The sequence below is a fragment of the Natrix helvetica genome, assembly GCF_964273705.1.
Source record: "Natrix helvetica genome assembly, chromosome: 7".
NCBI lineage: Eukaryota > Metazoa > Chordata > Lepidosauria > Squamata > Natricidae > Natrix > Natrix helvetica.
Genome location: NC_138558.1, coordinates 8540112 through 8559714, shown reverse-complemented (window position 1 = coordinate 8559714; position 19603 = coordinate 8540112). Strand labels below are relative to the sequence as shown.

General features: G+C 44.6%; 1 protein-coding gene across 5 annotated transcripts in view; it reads right to left on the bottom strand.

The window, feature by feature from the left end:
- The window catches only part of SEPTIN11 (septin 11), a 125733-nt gene extending 110827 nt beyond the window's left edge, over positions 1 to 14906 (bottom strand). For 2 of the 5 annotated variants that reach the window (XR_014175989.1, XM_081960420.1), the window contains exon 1: positions 14712 to 14906. Coding sequence is in view for 3 of the 5 variants with exons in the window: in XM_081960420.1 (XP_081816546.1) it covers positions 14712 to 14738 (27 nt within the window). In the remaining 2 variants the exon portion in view is untranslated. The remainder of the gene's footprint in view (positions 1 to 14711) is intronic. The other 3 variants (XR_014175990.1, XM_081960422.1, XM_081960421.1) reach the window with 3 other exon arrangements.
- Between the last annotated feature and the right edge of the window lie 4697 nt (positions 14907 to 19603).

Sequence of the window (19603 nt, the reverse complement as noted above, 5' to 3'; positions counted from 1 at the left end):
TGTCCACATACAAGAAGAAGTGGGCTCCCATGTTCCCAGCATCCCACAGACAATGGGATTTGTGCTCCTTACAAAAAGAATTCTTTTGTAGGCGCCCTGGAGCCATTTCTAAAGATCGAAGAATAAATGCCAGCAAGGGAGGCAAAGCAGAATCTCCCCTTTTATACAATTATTTCCCCCCTCTCTCTCCTCCCTCTCTCTCCCTCCCTCCCTCCCTCTTGCTTTACAGATGAAAATGATTCAATTAGTTATTGTTAAAATCCAAACGGGTTTCCCCAGCACACTGCAACATGACGGAGTCACTGTCGGCGTTTAAGGGGACTGATAGAACTCCTAATCTGGCAACCTCGTCTGCTTCTGCTAAGGAAGATGTTTAAGAACTTCCCACGCTCCCTTGACACACTCTCTCTCACACACACACAGCTTCTCTGGAGTTAAGCAACTGAAAAAGCACTGGAAAGTCACAGGCTCTGCTAAAAATCAAGACGCACACCATTTTATTTTAAAAAGGGGCTGCAGCAAGGAGTCCACTCCGTAGGGATGAAAATGGCTATGAAGCAAGGGTCTGTTTGCAACCATAAGCAAGTTGTATAATACTACTGTGTTTCCCCCAAAATAAGACACGGTCTTATTTTCTTTTGACACACACCCCCCCGAAATAAGCACTTGGCTTTATTTTCAGGGGGGTCTTATTATTTTTGAGGTGCAGGAGGCAGCGAGCGTGGTCACCTCATGGCTGCGGCTGTGTTGTAATATTTTTGGGGAGGGCTTATTTTAGCGTATGTGGTCAAAAGCCCGATTGGGCTTATTATCCAGGGAGGTCTTATTTTGGGGAAAACGGGGCACAACATTCCCAAATTGTACTTAGCTAATAACTCCTGCGCAGAGATATTATAAAAAACACAGACTCGCTAATGTGCTCAAGATCCATGCAACACAGAATGTTTCATGGATTCATATTGTTTGAAAAATGGTTAAAACAGCTCTCAGCTAAAGCCGGGAACTAACGCCACGTTCCTCGCCATTGTGTTCAGGGAAGCCCCTAGTAAAATAAACCCCTTCTCGCGATTTCAAGAAGTTTGATTGAACTCGCGAGAAGGGCTTTTTTTTTACCAGCCGCTTCCCTGAGCACAATGGCGAGGAACGCAACGGAGCTGGAAAGGTAAAAGGCGCGCCTCACTTCTCACCTGCCCCAGAAAATAATAAGCCCTCCCCCATAATAAGCCCAGGGCCATATTTCGTGGGGCAAAAGAAGACAAGACCCTGTCTTATTTTCGGGGGAAACACGGTAGTAATACACTACAGGTACTTCTCAACTTACATACGCACCTAAGCCCAACATTTCTGTTGCTAAGATTTAAGACAATTAAGTGCCCCGTTTTATGACCTTTTTTGCCACATTGTAAAGTGAATCACTGCAGCTGTTAATAACACAGTTCTTAAGTGAATCTGGCTTCCCCATTGATTTTGTCAGAAGATTTGCAAAAGAGAATCACATGTTCCTGGGACACTGTAACCCTCAAAAACATGTCAGTTGCCAAAGCATCATGTGACCATGGAGATGCTGCAATCATCGTGTGAAAAATAGCCATAAGCCGCTTCCTTCAGTGCCGTTGTAACTTGAACAGTCACTAAACGAGCTATTGTAAGTTGAGGGCTACCTATAGAGAGCATGAAAGGCGGGGGGGGGGGGGATGACAAAACTTGATTATAATATTCTATTTGGTTGAGAGATATACTTAAGTAGATATGCAGCGCTTACTTCTATTGCTTTTACTCATGGCATACCGACCAAAGGTCGAAGGAACAGATATTCCAAAGTAGGAATCGTATGTCTCTCGCTCTGCACCCAGCCTGAGTGCCTCTAGCACACAGGAGCAGATTCTTGTAGCAGTAACAGTTTACAAGAACTGTAAAGCTGTGATTAAATGTTCACCTTGAAACCAGATGAATGAACTCCGATGCATGCGTTTATAATTTTCTGGAGTAGAAGAATAGAATAGAATAGAATAGAATAGAATAGAATAGAATAGAATAGAATAGAATAGAATTCTTTATTGGCCAAGTGTGATTGGACACACAAGGAATTTGTCTTTGGTGCAAAAACTCTCAGTGTACATAAAAAGACAAGATACATTCGTCAAGAATCATAAGGTACAGCACTTAATGATAGTCATAGGGTGCAAATAAGCAATCAAATCATATTAGGAAACAATCAATATAAATCGTAAGGATACAAGCAACAAAGGTACAGTCCTGCAGTCATAAGTGGGAGGAGATGGGTGATAGGAACGATGAGAAAACTAAAAGTAATAGTAACGCAGACTTAGTAAATAGTTTGACAGTGTGAAGGGAATTATTTGTTTAGCAGAGTGACGGCGTTCGAGAAAAAAACTGTCCTTACTAGCTTTTTCATTATTATTACATTGGATACTGGATCACACAAACATCACTGCATTTCATTGGATCCTGGGTTCACACAGTAGAATAGAATAGAATAGTAGAATAGAATAGAATAGAATAGAATAGTAGAATAAGAATAAGAATAAGAATAGAATAGAATTCGTTATTGGCCAAGTGTGATTGGACACACAAGGAATTTTTCTTTGGTGCATATGCTCTCAATATACATAAAAAGACAAGATGCATTCATCATGAATCATAAGGTACAACACTTAATGATAGTCATAGGGTACAAATAAGCAATCAGGAAACAATATCAATATCAATATAAATCATAAGGATACAAGCAACAAAGTTACAGTCATGCAGTCATAAGAACTGCTCAACATCTGTCATGTTTTGCAACCCTAATCAGAAGGCTCTGTTATGGCCACGAGCCAAGTTTGCCATGATAACAACAGGAATTCTAGGTGGTGCAGTTACTATTTATTTTAAGGACATCTTCATTTTAGGTGCTCTAATTTCCAGTGTTCCAGAGCATTTTTGCACCAAAATATGCCAACTAAAAGTGTTGCCAACTAAAAATATTGCCGATGAGAAATGTTGCCAAGTAAAATGTTGCAGATTTGAAGTAACTTTGTGCCCAACAAGAAGTTAAGCTGAAGAGACCCAGTTTGGCATAATGCTTAAGGTGCTAGCGTAGAAACCAGGAGACTGTGAGTTCTAGTCCCGCTTTACGCTTGAGAACAGGCTGGGTGACTTTGGGCCAGTTACTCTCTCAGCCCAAGTCACCTCTCAAGGGGAAAATACAAGAAAGGAAAAGTATTGTGTATATTTGTTGCCCTGAGTTCCTTATGATGTAATAAAGACAGAAAAAAGTCAAACAAACAAACAAACAAACACACATTCTTTTTCGGGGTATAAGACAAACCGGAGTATAAGATGCACCAGGATTTTGAAGAGGTAAATTTTTAAAAAAGCGTTTGCACTCTGCTGCCCTCCCAAACCCTCTGAATGTCTCATTTGTTGTGAAAATGACAGTTGGTCTTACCTAAACTGTTATTTTAAGAGTTGTTTGCAGGATTGTCCAGAGATGGTATTATCACAGCCAATTGGCCTCGAGACTGGGTTGAAGCTGAAGCCACGCCTCTGAGCTCCCCCCTTCTGACTCCAGTTTCAATCCAGTCAGGCCAAGAGAGAACATTACTTTTTTGGACTCCTGAGAAAAGTTACCATTTCTGGACCCTTGAGGACAGGGAGACCTTTACCCCTTTTTTTAAAGATGGAAAATAGGACTGCTTAACATCACAATGCTATGAAGCAAAACCTAGGCTTCCAACTATTTTTGGATATCGTTCTGTTTACCTAACTTTATCACTTGGAAAAAGTTCAGGAAAAAGCAACCCAAATTATCAAGTGTCTGTGTTTGTCCAACGAAAGCATAAACGGTATTGAAAGAAAGCAAAATAATAGAAATGGCAACCCGGCTGAACTCTTTATCCGACTGGGCACGACATGGAAAAGATTAGCTGAGATAGGGTCGCACTGGCTTCTTTCGTGATTTGAGAACGTAAGCTCTGCCAACGAAGCCAACTGGCAAGAGAACTCTCCAAAAGAACAAGAGAGTTATTTTTAATACAATGCACCATTCCAGAATTTGCTGCCCCGAGAATTTGCGGGCATTCTGTCAATATCTTTCTCTTCCTATTGCTCTGGAATTCCCAGATAATATGGCTATTAGCAGTTAGTCACACCGGCTAGGAATCCTGGCAACAGTGATCTCAGCTCATGCTAATGCAACAAGGTAGTGAAGGCTTAAATCAGCAAAATGTTGGAAATGTCACCAGACACCGGGGTCGTATTATCATCTATGGTGGACATGCGTAAAAACCAAAAAAAAATTGGATAAAAATATGTACATGGTTGGAGGAGATGATACAACAGCATAGCAATCCGATACCTGAATTATTTTTGTTGGTGATTTCACCAGAAACGTAAAGAAAATGTATATTCGATAATTCATGTAATAACTGCAGCTAGGATGGTATTTGCACAACATTGGAAAAATGAAGATACCCCTATGGATGATAATGGGACTAGGAAAATGTTAGTATGTGCAGAAATGAATAGGTTAACACTTGAAATGAAAGAGAAGGAACAATCTGATTATTACAATATATGGGAATTATTTCATCAATGGTTAGAGAATATATAGGAAAAGTGGGGGGGGGGAAAGCAGAAGAGCGGAATAGAGAAAATGTTTTGACAAAGTTAAATAAGAGGATTGTTATAGTATTAGGTATGGTATATATTAGTATTAAGTTAAGAACAGATAAAATAATAAACATGGTTGTGATTTGTAATGGTTATTGTATTAAATATTTGCACAAAATATATGTACCCAGATGACACACTGTTTAATGGAAGATGATGTTTGGATTACAATAAAATTATTTTTTTAAAAAGGTAGTGAAGGCTAATACAGCGCAAACACCAAGGACAGATGTTTAATTACAGTCTTAAATTGAGGATTAACCTGGGTCGCTTGCTGACTGCCTGGTTTAGTGACCATTCAAAGTTAGAACAGTATAACAAACCAGCTTTGTGAACAAATCTCACATTTCCAATCATCACAGCATCCTGTAATCACTGGAGGCTTTCAAGAAGAGATTGGACTGCCATTTGTTAGAAATGGTGTAGGGTCTCCTGCTTGGGGGGTAGGGTTGGACTAGATGACCTCCAAGGTCACTTCCAACTCTGTTAATCTGTTAATTACCTGACTCTTTTACCTGCTTCCCAAGAGTTAGTAGAGAATGCAGAAGTCGAATTGCAGGTCACAATTACACGATGTTTCACTTAACAACCACGATGACTCAATTAACAACTGAATAGGAAGGGACAGTCTTTCTCCAGTGTGTGATTTTTTTCCACTTAGTGACCATGGCACTTAGCAACAGAGTTGTCAATCCCAATTGTGGTCACTAAGCAAGGACTACTGTACAGTTACCCATGGCAGCCGGGGAGAACAAGTTTAAGTACCAAAAGCACATACTGGTACATTACTCATTGCGTTTACACTGTGTCCCAATGAAAGGATTATTATAAATCATGATTGGTTAAATAAGTCATAACTTGTTGGGTTCACGCAACGTTACATATCTGTAAACTATGCAAAACTGTTATATCTGGATTCATACAATACACTAAGCTGAAATCCATTATGCCCTCTAGTAGAATCTTTGGAGCGCTACTGGCAAAAGGAGGTAAGGGATTCCAGCAGAAAAGTTGTTCTTATCTACTTGGACCACAGGCTAATGACTTCTGCAAAGTCCTTTCTTCTCAAGAAGCTGGTTTGCATCATTTATTTCCGGAGTTTGCACGTAGAATGCCTAAGCATGCTTTCAAAGCAGAATCAAAGGCAGGAGACCTGTCCACTCCAATCAAAGGAATCTCAGGGTAGAAATCAAGTCTCCAACACTGTTAGTTCCCAGTTGTTTGTTATGTAGGAAGTTAAAACCCACCCTTCTCCTAGAAAAATGAAATATCCTGGGAAATATTGAAAAGGCAGAGTATTATATTTCCCTGGATCAGAAATGGAGAAACGTGTTTTCAGGCAGGAAACAGACTCACTCTTAATAGCCCCCACCTTTGTCAATGGGCCATTAAAAGGCCTGAGCCAGTCTATTCTACATAACAAAGATTCCCCCTTCAGCTCCAGGGTGATGGGATTAAGGCATGATAGTATTAGTTCTTTACCCATCTCATCACAGGGCACCTGGGAAGAAGCAAAGCTCAACCAAACTTGGAGTCAAAGCACAGCCTAGAGAGTTGCCCCTGCATGGCCCCCATGGGAGTCCGACAACCAATCAGAATACAAGATCAAAATCAAAGGCCAGAGAGGGCATAACACCAGGGACTTTCAGCATCTCTGCCTCTTTTCTTCTTCCCCCAACATCTGGAAGCATGTGATCCCCCTTTTCTGTTCAGGAGCTCAAGCCCTGTGATCCTGTCCACCATTAAACCATCTTTCCAAGCATCCTCCGTGTTTCCAGGGTCTTTTCCCCCACTTGGAGCCGAACCCAGAAGGACATCTCTTCCAACAGCTAGATTTCTATCCTGTGCTCCTCCACAGCAGGGGTGGTCAAACTCAAGGCCCATGAGGGCAGATCCAGCCCGCGGGGTGCTTAGATCTGGCCCATGGGGCCACCCTGGAAATAGCAAGCTCGGTTTCCACTGGCAGGGTTTTGACCCGCTTTTCCTGCCACGTTGGTTAAGTGAACCCGATGCAGTTGTTAAGTTAGTAACACGATTGTTAAGCGAGTCTGGCCTCCCCATTGACTTTGCTTGCCAGAAGGTGGCAAAGGGTGATCACATGACCTTAGGACATTGCAACGATCATAATTATGAATGAGGTGTCAATCACCTGAATGTAAACCACATGTTCGCTGAGGTTGACTCAGCTTTCCATCCTTCCAAGGTGGGTAAAATGAGCAGGCAGATTGTTGAGGGAAATATGCTGACTCTGTAAACCGCTTAGAGAGAGGGCTGGAGAGAACTGTGAAGCAGCATATAAGTCCAAGTGCTATTGCTATCATGGGGATGCTGCAATGGTCATAAGTTGGAAAATTGGTCATAAGTTTTATTTTTCACGGCCACTGTAACTTTGAACAGTAACTAAATGAACTGTTAAGTTGAGGACTACCTATATATCCTCAATATCCTCAACTCAAAGACTTGGGCCACCTAATGAGAAGGAAGGACTCCCTGGAGAAGAGCCTCACGCTGGGAACGACGGAGGGCAAAAGAAGAAGGGGACAACAGAGAAGGAGGTGGCTGGATGGAGTCACCGAAGCAGTCGGCGTGAGCTTAAATCAGGGGTGTCCAAACTTGGGAACTTTAAGACTTGTGGACTTCAACTCCCAGAATTCCCCAGCCACCCATGCTGGCTGGGGAATTCTGGGAGTTGAAGTCCACAAGTCTTAAAGTTCCCAAGTTTGGACACCCCTGGGTTAAATGGACTCCAGAGGATGATAGAGGACAGGAAGGCCTGGAGGAACATTGTCCAGGGGGCCGTGATGGGTCGGACATGACTTCACAACTAACAACAACCACCTGTATATCCAAGGCGTATTTTTAAATTTTTGCTTTGGCTTTTACGTTTTTAAATGTTTGTTTGATGAAAACCAGCAACGGAGGTATAGGAATTGAAACACACACACACAAAAAAAAAAAACCCAGTGGTGGGAGACCAAGACCAACAGAAGAAAAAAGAATGACAATTCTACAGGAAGTGGTTAAAGTGGATCTTGGTTTAAAAGTATCGGAAACTTAAGGATTAAAAATAAAATTCACCGCAAGGTCATTGTTGCAAACTGAAGCTCCAAAGTAACAATTCTGCATCCACTGAAGAAAAAAATGTAACACGTTAGGGTAAAGTTACTTTATAAAAGTAACTAAAGGAAACATTGTTATACAGCAGCACATGGGGCTACTTTTGAGGGGTGCTCTTAATGTAACATCATATTGCCTGATAAAGATTATGACTCAACACAGTTATCGTGGTTGAAATCCAACTGAACAGATCGCACCTCAATTTGTGTCCTGCTTCCTACTCACAAACTGTTATGTAGTTTTGGGGGGGGGGAACCTTTCTACAGGTAACAGCAGGGGTTTAATGATTAAGCCAATTAACTTGGTCAACAAGCATCACAGGGGTTTTCCCCAAAGATAGAGCAAGAAGGTGGAATCAACCATCCTTGCACTTAAATGTCATACAAGTATCTATAAAATATATCACACACGAGGGAGGGAGGGAGGGAAGGTTAGGAAGAGAGAGATAAGGAGAAAGAGAGAGAAAGGTTAGGAAAGGGAGAGAAGGAGGGAGATTAGGAAGAGAAGGATAAGAAGGGAGGGAGGGAGGTTAGGAAGAGAGAGATAAGAAGAAGAGAGTGAGGAAGGGAGAAAGGGTAGGAAAGGAAGGACGAAGGAAGGTTAGAAAGGAAAGGATAAGAAGGAAAGAAGGATAGGAAAGAGGGATAAGGAGAGAGAGAGAGAGGGAAGGAGAAAGGTTAGGAAAGGAAGGAGGGAGGGAGGTTAGAAAGGGAAGGATAAGGATGATAGGAAAAAAGGAAGGAAGAATGGATAGGAAGAGAGATAAGAAGAAGAGAGAGGGAGAGGGAAAGGTTAAGAAAGGAAGGAGGGAGGGAGGTTAGAAAGGGAATGATAAGAAGATAGGAAGGAAGCAAGCAAGCAAGCAAGGAAAGAAGGAAAAGACAACAAGGAACACTGAAAGACAAAAGAGTTTTAAAAACACAGCATGCTTTATATACAATACAATAGCAGAGTTGGAAGGGACCTTGGAGGTCTTCTAGTCCAACCCCCTGCCTAGGCAGGAAACCCTAGGTGGTCCTGAATTCCAGATGGGCAGTGATTTCCAACAATGAGTAAATAATAAATGATACTGTACTTCTTTGATGATACACAGGCAGTCCTCAACTTACGACCACAACTGAGCCCAACATTTCTGTTGTTCAGTGAAATATTTGTTCAGCGAGTTTTGCCCCATTTTACCACCTCCTTGCCACGGTTGTTAAGTGAATCACTGCAGTTGTTAAATCAGTAACGTTTTTATGTCAATCTGAATTCCCCATGGACTTTCCTTGCCAGATGATCACAGAACTCAAGGACCCTGCCACCGTCATAAACGTGAGTCAGTTGCCAAGCCTCTGAATTTTGCTCATGTGACCGTTGGGGGGGGGGCTGCTGCAATGGTCGTCAGTGTGAAAAGCGGTCATAACTCATTTTTCGGTGTCATCGTAACTTTGAATGGTCATTAAATGAACTGATGCAAGTTGAAGGCTTACCTGTACTTGCTACTCTAGCTTGTGTCTTCCTAAGTTAACACGTGATGCTAAACCCATGATGGCGAACCTGTGGCACGCGAGCTGTCACTCCAGCTCAGCTCATGACCCCTGTGCATGCAATGTGCGCTTCCCACCAGCCAGTTGATTTTTAGGTCTCTGCCGTGCATGCATGGGGGCAGGGCGCATGTGGGAGACACATGGGCATGCGTGGGAGTCGTGTATGCATGCACGGTGGAGCACAGGGGGGTGCAAGCCCCCCTCATGGCCCATTTTTCATCCCGGGCAGCTTCAGGGAGGCCTGCTAGGCCCATAACGGGATTCAGGGGGGTTTGAACATGCATGCACAGCAGGTGAAGGGGTCATGTGCACATTGCACATGGGTGTGGGCACGCTGTCACATGTGCACGCACTCTTTCGGCACGCAATGACAAAAAGGTTAGCCATCACTGTGCTAAACCATTAACTAGGATTCCTAGATACTAAAGGACTCAGGGTGAATTTTAGCGACAGTGTCTGCATTCACATAACACGCTAATGCAAACACATCTTAAAATTACTTTTTACAGCCACATCTGGTTTAAGTTTTTCTTCTCTCGGCTCACAATTTTTTTTTTTAAAAGGGCCCACTGTGACCCTCAGCTATGCAAAAAATGTAGTGTAAACAATGGGGCTGACTGTTGCCAGAAATTTGCCCACTCTGACCTAGAGAATATTTCTGCTCTTTTTATAAACTATCCCAACCACCTACTGGGCTCTAGTTTCCTTTTTATGTAGCCTTTCCAGGATTTCTCAAAGCAGATTATTCCAAGCCGTAAATCTGCGCTGGTATACGAATTCTAGTGACAGCATTGTTATTATTCATTTTGAGAAATATATTTTAAAAAAAGAAGAGTTGGGGAAATATGAATTTGTTAAGTGTAATGGCTATAAAGGTAGTCCTCGACTTATGGCCACAATTGAGCAGAAAATTTAAGCGGATAAGCAAGACATTTGTTAAGCAAATATTGCCCCAATTTACGACTTTTCTTGCCACGGTTGTTAAGTAAATCACTGCAGTTGTTCAGTTAGTAGCACGGTTATTAAATCAATCTGGCTTCCTCACAGACTTTGATTGTCAGAAGGTCATAAAAAGGAGCACGTGATCTTGGGACCCTGCAACTGTGTGAAAAACGGTCGTGAGTCAACTTTTTTAGTGCAATTCAAACAGTCACTAAATGAACTATTGTAAGTCGAGGACTACTTGTATTTTTCTCCCTCTCTTCTTATAAAAGATGAACAAAACTCAGAGCTCGTTTTATAGTACCAACTTTGGAGTTTGAGAACTGATTCAGGCTGAACAATTCCCCTTCCTACCGTCAAATCCACAATGTTGGCTAAAAGGGAAATAGATCACGTGTGAGTCTATTACAGCTAAACACTGCATTAAGGTAAAGGTTCCCCTCGCACATATGTGCTAGTTGTTCCCGACTCTGGGGGAGGGCGGTGCTCATCTCCGTTTCTAAGCTGAAGAGCCAGCACTGTCCGAAGACGTCTCCGTGGTCATGTGGCCAGCATGACTCAATGCCGAAGGCGCATGGAATACTGTTACCTTCCCACCAAAGGTGGTCCCTATTTTTCTACTTGCATTTTTTACATACTTTTGAACTGCTAGATTGGCAGAAGCTGGGACAAGTAACGGGAACTCACTCTGTTACGCGGCACTAAGGATTCGAACCGCCAAACTGCCAACCTTTCTGATCAACAAGCTCAGCATCTTAGCCACTGAGCCACCACGTCCCAAGCACTGCATTATAAATGGCCAAAGAAACCAGATAAGGCCAGTTTTTCATCTTGAACAGAGTTTTATTTTTCCACAATCTGAAAGGAGCCACAGTAAAGTCATTTGCTCATGTATAACATCTGTTCTACAGGCATGCACTTTTTTTTTTAAAGTAAGCAGGAAAAGTCAATCAAAATCTTTTTTTTTTCCTTCTCCTTCCTCCCGAGGATGTAGTAAGATTACCTTCATATGTTTAGAATTTACTTTCACCAACATCTCTATGCATTACAGACTTAACAAGAAGTTTATTTTTCTCTCCTTTTTAGTAAGAATCTTCATAGTAGTCTCACTGGTAGTGTCACAAGATCAAGCCTACATTTTCTCAAAAGTTACTAATTTATACTGTCTTTCCCCAAAAATAAGACAGGGTCTTATTTTCTTTTGACCCCCAAATAAGCGTGTGGCCTTATTTTCGCGGAGGTCTTAATTATTTTTGAGGTGCAGGAGGCGGCAAGCGTAATCACTTAATGGCTGCTGCTGTGTTGCAATATTTTCGGGGAGGGCTTATTTTAGCGCATGCATGCACCCCAAAACCTTGATTGGGCTTATTATCTGGGGAGGTCTTATTTTCAGGGAAACAGGGTACTTAGTATTATTAAATAATTAATGGTATCAAATAATAATTAGTAATTTACTGATAGTAAATTGTTACTAGTTTAGTATCAGTAAATTTCAAAAGGCATTAAAAAAAGGAGAGACCAAGAGGGAAAGCCGTGGAGTTGCCTTGGGAAACACACAAGCACCCTCAAATCTTTTAAAAAGTTTATTTGTATCCCACTTTTATTTTTACAAATAACACAAAGCAGTGGACATAACCAACACATTTTCTTCTTCCTATTTCTCCTCAGCAACAACCGTATGAGGTGGGTTAGACTGAGAGAGGGATTGGTTCAAATTCACCCAACTGGCTTTCACGTCTAAAACGTGAAACTCTCACTATCCTGTTGATTGGCCCAAAGTCATTCAGCTGGCTTTCACGCCCAAGGCGGGACTAGAACTCTCAGTATCCTGTTGATTGGCCCAAAGTCATTCAGCTGGCTTTCACGCATAAGGCGGGACTAGAACTCTCAGTATCCTGTTGATTGGCCCAAAGTCATTCAGCTGGCTTTCACGCCCAAGGCGGGACTAGAACTCTCAGTATCCTGTTGATTGGCCCAAAGTCATTCAGCTGGCTTTCACGCATAAGGCGGAACTAGAACTCTCAGTATCCTGTTGATTGGCCCAAAGTCATTCAGTTGGCTTTCATAGCTAAGGTGGGACTTGAACTCAGGATTTCCTGCTTTTTAGCCTGGTGCCTTATTCACTAGACAAAAATGGCTCACTTTTAATCTCTCTTTAACAATTTCACCAATAACATCTATAATGCCACCTTGTTCTTTGGCGTGTCCATAGCCTTCACAAGATCTGGTTTTGCTATGACGAATAAATAGGAACATGCGCTAACATTTCGATTTGATGTGTGCGCGCATATTTACCCCAACTGTTGAATCCAAACATGAACTTTTTCATCACCTAGGAAATTTTTCTGAAAAATATAGAAATAAGCTAAATGAACTGAGTCATTAACTGGTCTTTGTTTTTTCTGAGTGCCACACACAGAGAACAACACACAACTGAAATGCTAACTCCAATGGGAGGGGGGGGGTGTTTCACAGTCCTTCCTCTAAGGCTGATTTTACAGTCCCCTTCCCCCCCCCCCAAAAAAATACAGATCTCCTCCAGTCCCAGAGTACACCAGAACTCTTTGGCTAACTGTTGCATGAAATTTGGGAGGGGCGGCGATAAAAAAAAGAGATTAAATTAATCTTGTGGATCTGTAATACTGACTTTACATCACTGCTTTTAGAACTGAGGGCGTTTGAAACCCTTCTAAGAATTCGGTCTTGAAACACAGACCTCCAACGCTACAGTGTTACATTTTGCCTTTATTCAAAATACGATAAGAGGCCATCAAATCACAATATATTCATTTCTGTATACATTCTCCCAGCAACTTTCGGGGAGGGAGAGGTGTTGTTTGGAAGAAAGGTTTTACAATTTCTCTATAAAGTAATGCTTTGGAAACCACAGATTCACCGTCTGTTTCTCATCTGTTCTTACACCAGATTTTTGCCCTTGTAGTATCAACTACGCTTGACTCCCCAGAGTTTTCCACTTCCTTGTATAAATACCAAGAAGATGAAATCAGTCCAGAAATATAGGGTTGAGATAAAAGCCTATAAGTTTTGCCGACGAGGTCAGAATCCGCGAAAGAAATCCATCTGCCCTGTTCAATGATGATTATGAGTTTATCAGAGCAGCCCACATTTTTTTAGACTTAGAAAAACTTTCATCCGTATTGTTCCGTTCCTGTAGGACAGATGGGAGACATAAAGGATGGGAGAGACTGAACTGCCAAATGCCCCCCCACCCCCATCCCCTCTGGCAGGAAAGCGGAGGAAAGAATTAGGCTAGGGATTTCTGGCTTGACAGATCACTTAATTCATCTTTGGGAATTTAGAACTGTGCTTGTTCTTAATTTTCCCCCAAAAGAAGAGCTATGAGAAAAAGAAGGGAATAGGGAGAAGGGCTGGGGGGGGGGGAGAGGAAAAGGAGGAGGTTGGCGGGAAAAGGTTGCAGATGACGGCTGGTGGAAAAACCACTGGGAAAAGTCGTTGGGATACCAGACGGGCGATAAATAAATTTCATAAATAAATACATTTTGAAAAGCTCTCTTCCCACGGACCTTTAAGGCAGCAGGTTGGGGAAAAGTAGTCGGCAGATGCTTTCCTGGGTTTTCAACAGTGCAAGAGCCCAAGTTGGCAGCTGCAAAGATGCATTCACACGTGGGGAAAGAAGCTATTAATTCACAGACTTGTACCAGAGGAATGCTCAGTCCATTGCAAAAGCCCAAAGACGCGTTCACACGTAGGGAAAAAAAGCTGTTAAATCCCAATCTTATCGGAGGGATATACCCAGCCCATTGCAGGATTCTCTCTGTGTGTGAGAGAGAGAGAGTGTGTGTTTGTGTGTGTGTGTGTGTGATGGAGACTTTTATTAGTATCATTAGGATTGCCACTGTAACACAAACACGTATCTAAAACCCCGACAAACGCGCTGCTTCCCCCCCCTCCGCCCCAACATCCTTGTTCCCCGCCACTGCATCCCTCACCCACTCCCCCAAATAAACCAACCCTGGAATACCTCCCAAATGCAAAGCTTTCTTTGGCTCTTTTAAACCCGCCAGGCTTTCAAAATAAAAACAAAATACAATTAGCACCGTCCAGTTTAGTCCTCCCCCGCCCCACCTCCCCATACAGCTCCAACCCACGTGTCCCGTAACGTCTGAAGAGGCCCAGGGCTCAACAGCCCCAATGCCCCGCGTCTCCCGGGTCCCTTGAAGAGGGAGACGCGAGAGGCGGGAAGGGAAAGCTCCTTCGCTCCCGGGGCTTCGTCCCCCACCCCGGAGGACGCCCTCCCTCCCTCCCGGGCGAAGCTTTTCGCGCCCTCCCGCCGTCAGCGCCAGCAGACGGCACCCCCAGCGGACACGTGTTTCGGCCCGGCCGGCTCAGCTTCCAGCGCTGGAGCCCCCCCCCTCGCTTGTTTCCCCCCCGCCGCCGCCCCGCTTCCCAGTCCGCCGGACTCACCGCGGGTCTGCCCACCGCCACGGCCATGCTTCGCGTTGGGGTCTGCTGCGGGCGCACAGGAGGCTCCGTCCGGCGTCTCCTCTCCCGCTGCCTCGCCTTCCGCCGCCTTTCGCCTCCGCCCGGCGCGGCCACTCCTTCTGGCTCCCTCCTCCTCCTCCTCCCCTTCCTCCCCCCCCCTCGGCTTTCGCTTGGGCTCGCTCGCGACTATAAGCGGGAACATGGCCACCCCGGCTGGAAGCGACCATTCGCGGCCCGGGGGGGGGAAGAAGACAGAAGAAGGGGGGGTCGCGCTGGGCCGAAGGACGCCCACACACGCGCACGCGCGGGCCCCTTCTCCCCTCCGTTGCTTCCCCAACCCCGTTGGGGGGTCCGGAAGGCGCGCCCACCTGGCAAGACACCTCGCGCGGCCGGAGCCCCCTGAAGCGGCGCTGCGCCGGCACACCCCTCCGCGCCGGGCTTTGCTTGCGCGAGTCCGGGTCCCTCAAGAGGGCGGGGGAGGTGGAGAAGGGGGGGTCTCTTCTCTCAAATTCGGGAGAGGGAGGGCGCTTGGGTGGTGGGGGTGGCGGTAGGATGGGGGGGTTGCTTGTGAGGCTTCCCCCCCCAAACATCTGGCGGAGGTGGCAGCGACAGCGAGGGGCGCCCCTTGATCCAGCATACAGGTGGTCCTTCACTTACGACCACAAGGGAGGCCACAATGTCTGTCGCTAAGTATGGCGGGGTGCTCCGGGCAGGCTCTGGTACGCCCGTACTGGGGCGTACCGCCTGCAACCCACCACTGGAACAGTAACAGAGTTGGAAGGGACCTTCGAGGTCATCTAGTCCAGCCCCCTGCTCAGGCAGGAGACCTGTGCTAGGGATTCCAACCGCCTGAACAGCCGATCTTTCTGATCAACAAGCGCAGTGTCTTAACCAATGAGCCACCTAGTCAAAATGTCCCCAAAATGTCTGTCGCTAAGTGAGATGGGGCGTTCTTTGATCCACGCAAGGAGGGAGCTAGAAAGCAACCCGACTCCTTTGCCAGAATAAAGGTAGTCCTTGATTTAAGACCGCAACGGAGACCACAATGACCGTCACTAAGTGAGATGGCCTGGCAAGGAGCAAGCTAGAAAGCAGTCCTACTCCTTTGCCAGCATATAGGTCCTAGTCCTTGACTTATGACTGCAATTGAGGCCAAAATGTCTGTCGCTAAGCGAGGTGAGGCATCCCTTGATCCAGGCAAGGAGGGGGGTAGCAGGCAGCCCAGCTCCTTTGTCACCATACAGGTGTCTTGACTTACGACCACAATGGAAGCCACAATGTCTGTTGCTAAGCGAGACAGTTCAATGGATTTTGCCTCATTTTACAACTTTTCTTGCCATAGTTGTTAAACGAATCTCCGAAGTTGTTAGTAACAGGCTGGCTAAGTGAAATCTCGCTTCCCCACTGAAGATCACAAAAGGGGATCACATGACCCCCCCACCCCAAGACGTTGCAACTGTCCTAAATATGAGTCAGTGGCCGAGCGCCTGAATTTCAATCGCGTGACCATGGGGATGCTGCAACAGTCATAAGTGTGAAAAACGATCCTGACTTGACTTTTGTTCAGTGCTGTTGTCACGTCAAATAGTCACAAAAATGGACTGTTTTTGAGACAGGGATGACCCATAACAGAATAACAAGAGTTGGAAGGGACCTTGGAGGTCCTCTAGTCCAACCCGCTGCTCAAGCAGGAAACCCTACATCATTTCGGACAGATGGCAGTCCGGTCTCTTCTTAAAAACTACCAGTGTTGGAGCATTTGCAACTTTTGGAGGCAAGTCGTTCCACTGGTTGAATAATTTTCAGAAAATGTTTTCAGAAAATTTCTCCTTATTTCCAGATTGAATCTCTCCTTGTTCAGTTTCCAGCCATCATTTCTTGTCTAGACAGGGAAAGGCTCATTGTTGGATCGCACCCCAAAGCCGAGCCAGCCCTGGGAAGCCCTGTTGCAGCTTGAGAATCAGAGTGTAAACTCACACTCGGTGTTGCGTCTTCCTCTATTTCGGCCTCCTGCAGCTGATCCTGGACCCCTCACATCCTGGACATAAATTGTTTCAACTCCTACCCTCAAAACAATGCTATAGAGCACTACACACCACAACAACTAGACACAAGGACAGTTTTTACCCAAACACCATCACTCTGCTAAACAACTCATTCCCACACCACTGTCAAACCATTCACTAAGTCTGCATTACTATTGCTATTAATCTTCTCATCGTTCCTATCACCCATCCCCTCCCACTTATGACTTCAGGACTGTAACTTTGTCGCTTGTATCCTTACGATTTGTACCAATATTGATTGTTTCCTGTTATTTGTGCCTTATGACTATCACTTAAGTGTTGTATCTTATGATTCTTGATGAATGTATTCTATTTTATTTTTCTTTATGTACACTGAGAGGATATGCATCAAAGACAAATTCCTTGTGTGTCCAATCACACTTGGCCAATAAAGAATTCTATTCTATTCCTTTTATTATCTATTCTATTCTATTCTGATAGACTGCTGCTGACAATGGAAGCACCATGGAAGACCATTTGCCTGCCTGTGAAGGTCTTTACAGCAATTGCACAAAGTGGAGAGGATGCCACTCCTGGGCCAGGAATGAGTTCCGGCAAGCACTATTGCCAGTGCGTTCTTGGGTGCGCTGTGCTGCATGAGCAGTGCAATAAAAATTGCCCTGCGCATGGGCAGAAGCAAAAAACAAGATTTGGGGGCGTGGCAGGCCTGGGTCATCGCCGGTTCCAGCGGCCCAGGCCACCAAACCACTACCACTACACATCCCTTCAGCCGATTCGCTCACACAGAGAGGGACTCCTCCGGGTGCCGTCCACTAGGCTGTGCCAGCGGGCGACGCCCAGGGGAAGGGCCTTCTCTGTGATGGGCCCGACCCTCTGGAATGACCTTCCCCCTGACATTAGAATGACCACGGACCTCCGCTCCTTCCGCCAGAAGCTCAAAACCCACCTGTTTCAGCTAGCCGGCCTGGCCTAATTCCAGCTTTCCCACCTCAGTTTGTATTTTTAATTTTACGGTTTGGTTTTAAGGTTAAGTTTTTAATTTTTATGAACTTGTACAGGGGTCTATTTAATCTGATTTTAATTATATTTATTATCGATTGTATGGTTTTAATTTTGTACCTGTACACCGCCCCGAGTCCCTTCGGGGAGAGGGGGCGGTCTAGAAGTCTAATAAACTAGACTAACTAAACTACCAGTTCGGTCAAGCTGATCCAAACTGTTAGGAACCTACCACTGTCCAGGGCACATAGAATGAATTCCTATGTTTGCCCTAAGCCACCTGTGGTTGTTTTTTTTTAAACTGATGAATTGGAATGTTCTGTGAATTGGGTTAAGTCCCTGATTTGCATTTCCTGCCCTAAATTATAAAAAAGTTGGATTTCCCCTGTCACAGGCAAACAAAAAACAACCAACCCAAAAACAATTTGTATTTTGGTTTGTGCATCCCACGATCTTATTTTCATTTTTTTCCTGGACTCCCTGGGGAAACTCTGTGGCAATGTTCCAATCTTTGGGCTTTTGTGAAAATAAGGAACAAAGCTGGCTTACATTTCAAAAATACTAATTTGTCTTTTTAAAAATGAAACTTTTTTTTAAAATCCAAAATCCTTCTTGGACTGGTTGTTCTTGACTTACGACCACAATTGAGCCCAAAATTTCAGTCGCTAAGCAAGGCAGTTGTTAAGGGAATGTTGCCCCATTTTTACGACCTTTCTTGCCACCCTTGTTAAGTGAATCACTACAGTGGTTCAGTTAGTTGTTAATCTGTCTGGGGAATTCTGGGATTTGAAGTCCACAAGTTAAAGTTGGACACCCCTGCCTTAGATTATTTGGGAGATGGCGTTGGCGTTTGGAGCTAGATCAAACAGCCCTGCAGTTATCATCATCATCATTTAACGACCCCCATAATCCTTTGCGAGGTAGAGTCTGGGCAACTAAATGAAGCTGAGTGTTTCATGGCCAGATGCCCTTCCCTGTTGCCAATGTGGAGTTTTGTCTGACAGATAAATTCTCATTGTGCCCAGAGAGAAATATCTGCCTCTACCTAGGATTGAACCCACAGCCTCCTGATCGTGAGGCAAGAGCTCCACCTCTAGGCCACTGCACTGCTCCAAACAGCCTTGCAGTTAGGATCCCCTCCAAAAGACATTGCTTTCTGCTCAGTTTTCTCCACTAGATGCAGTTCTTTAATTAAACAGAAGTCTTTCTCCCTATACCTCAGGTTAGCATTTAGTAGATCACGAAGTCTTTACAAAAGATATACTAATGCCATGAAGTTTCTATACAGGTGATCCTTGACTTACAATCATAATTGAGCCCAGAATGCCAGTTGTAAAATACTGGTTGTTAATGTGGGTCACAATTGGGATGGTTGTTAAGTAAATATCACCTCATTTTACCACATTTTGTGCCACTATTGTTAAGCGAATCACCCCAGTTGTTAAGTCAATAACTGTTGTGGCCCACCAGCAGAGACAAAGACAGTGAGGAGGTTGGGGAGGAACATGGGCCAGTCCTGGAGTCTGGGGAAGGCTCTGATGAGGGCTCTGTGTCGGAGGCAGAGAGGGGACCAGAGCTGTATGCCAGTTATCAGCTGCCTTCAGAGTCGGACATCAGTGAGGCAGAAGAACAGCTGGAGCCTGTTTCCAGAGTGCGCATACACAGAGTTGCCAGAGGAAGGGAAGAGCTAAAGAACAGGGGTCAATTTGGGAGTAAGGCCAACGGTGGACGATGAATGGCCCCTCCCAGAGGAAATAAAAGAGGAGCGAAAGGGGAGTGGAGTTTGCAGGAGACAATTAGTTCGCTTGATTGGTTCGTGACTCTCCGAGACTCCTTTCCAGGTTTTAC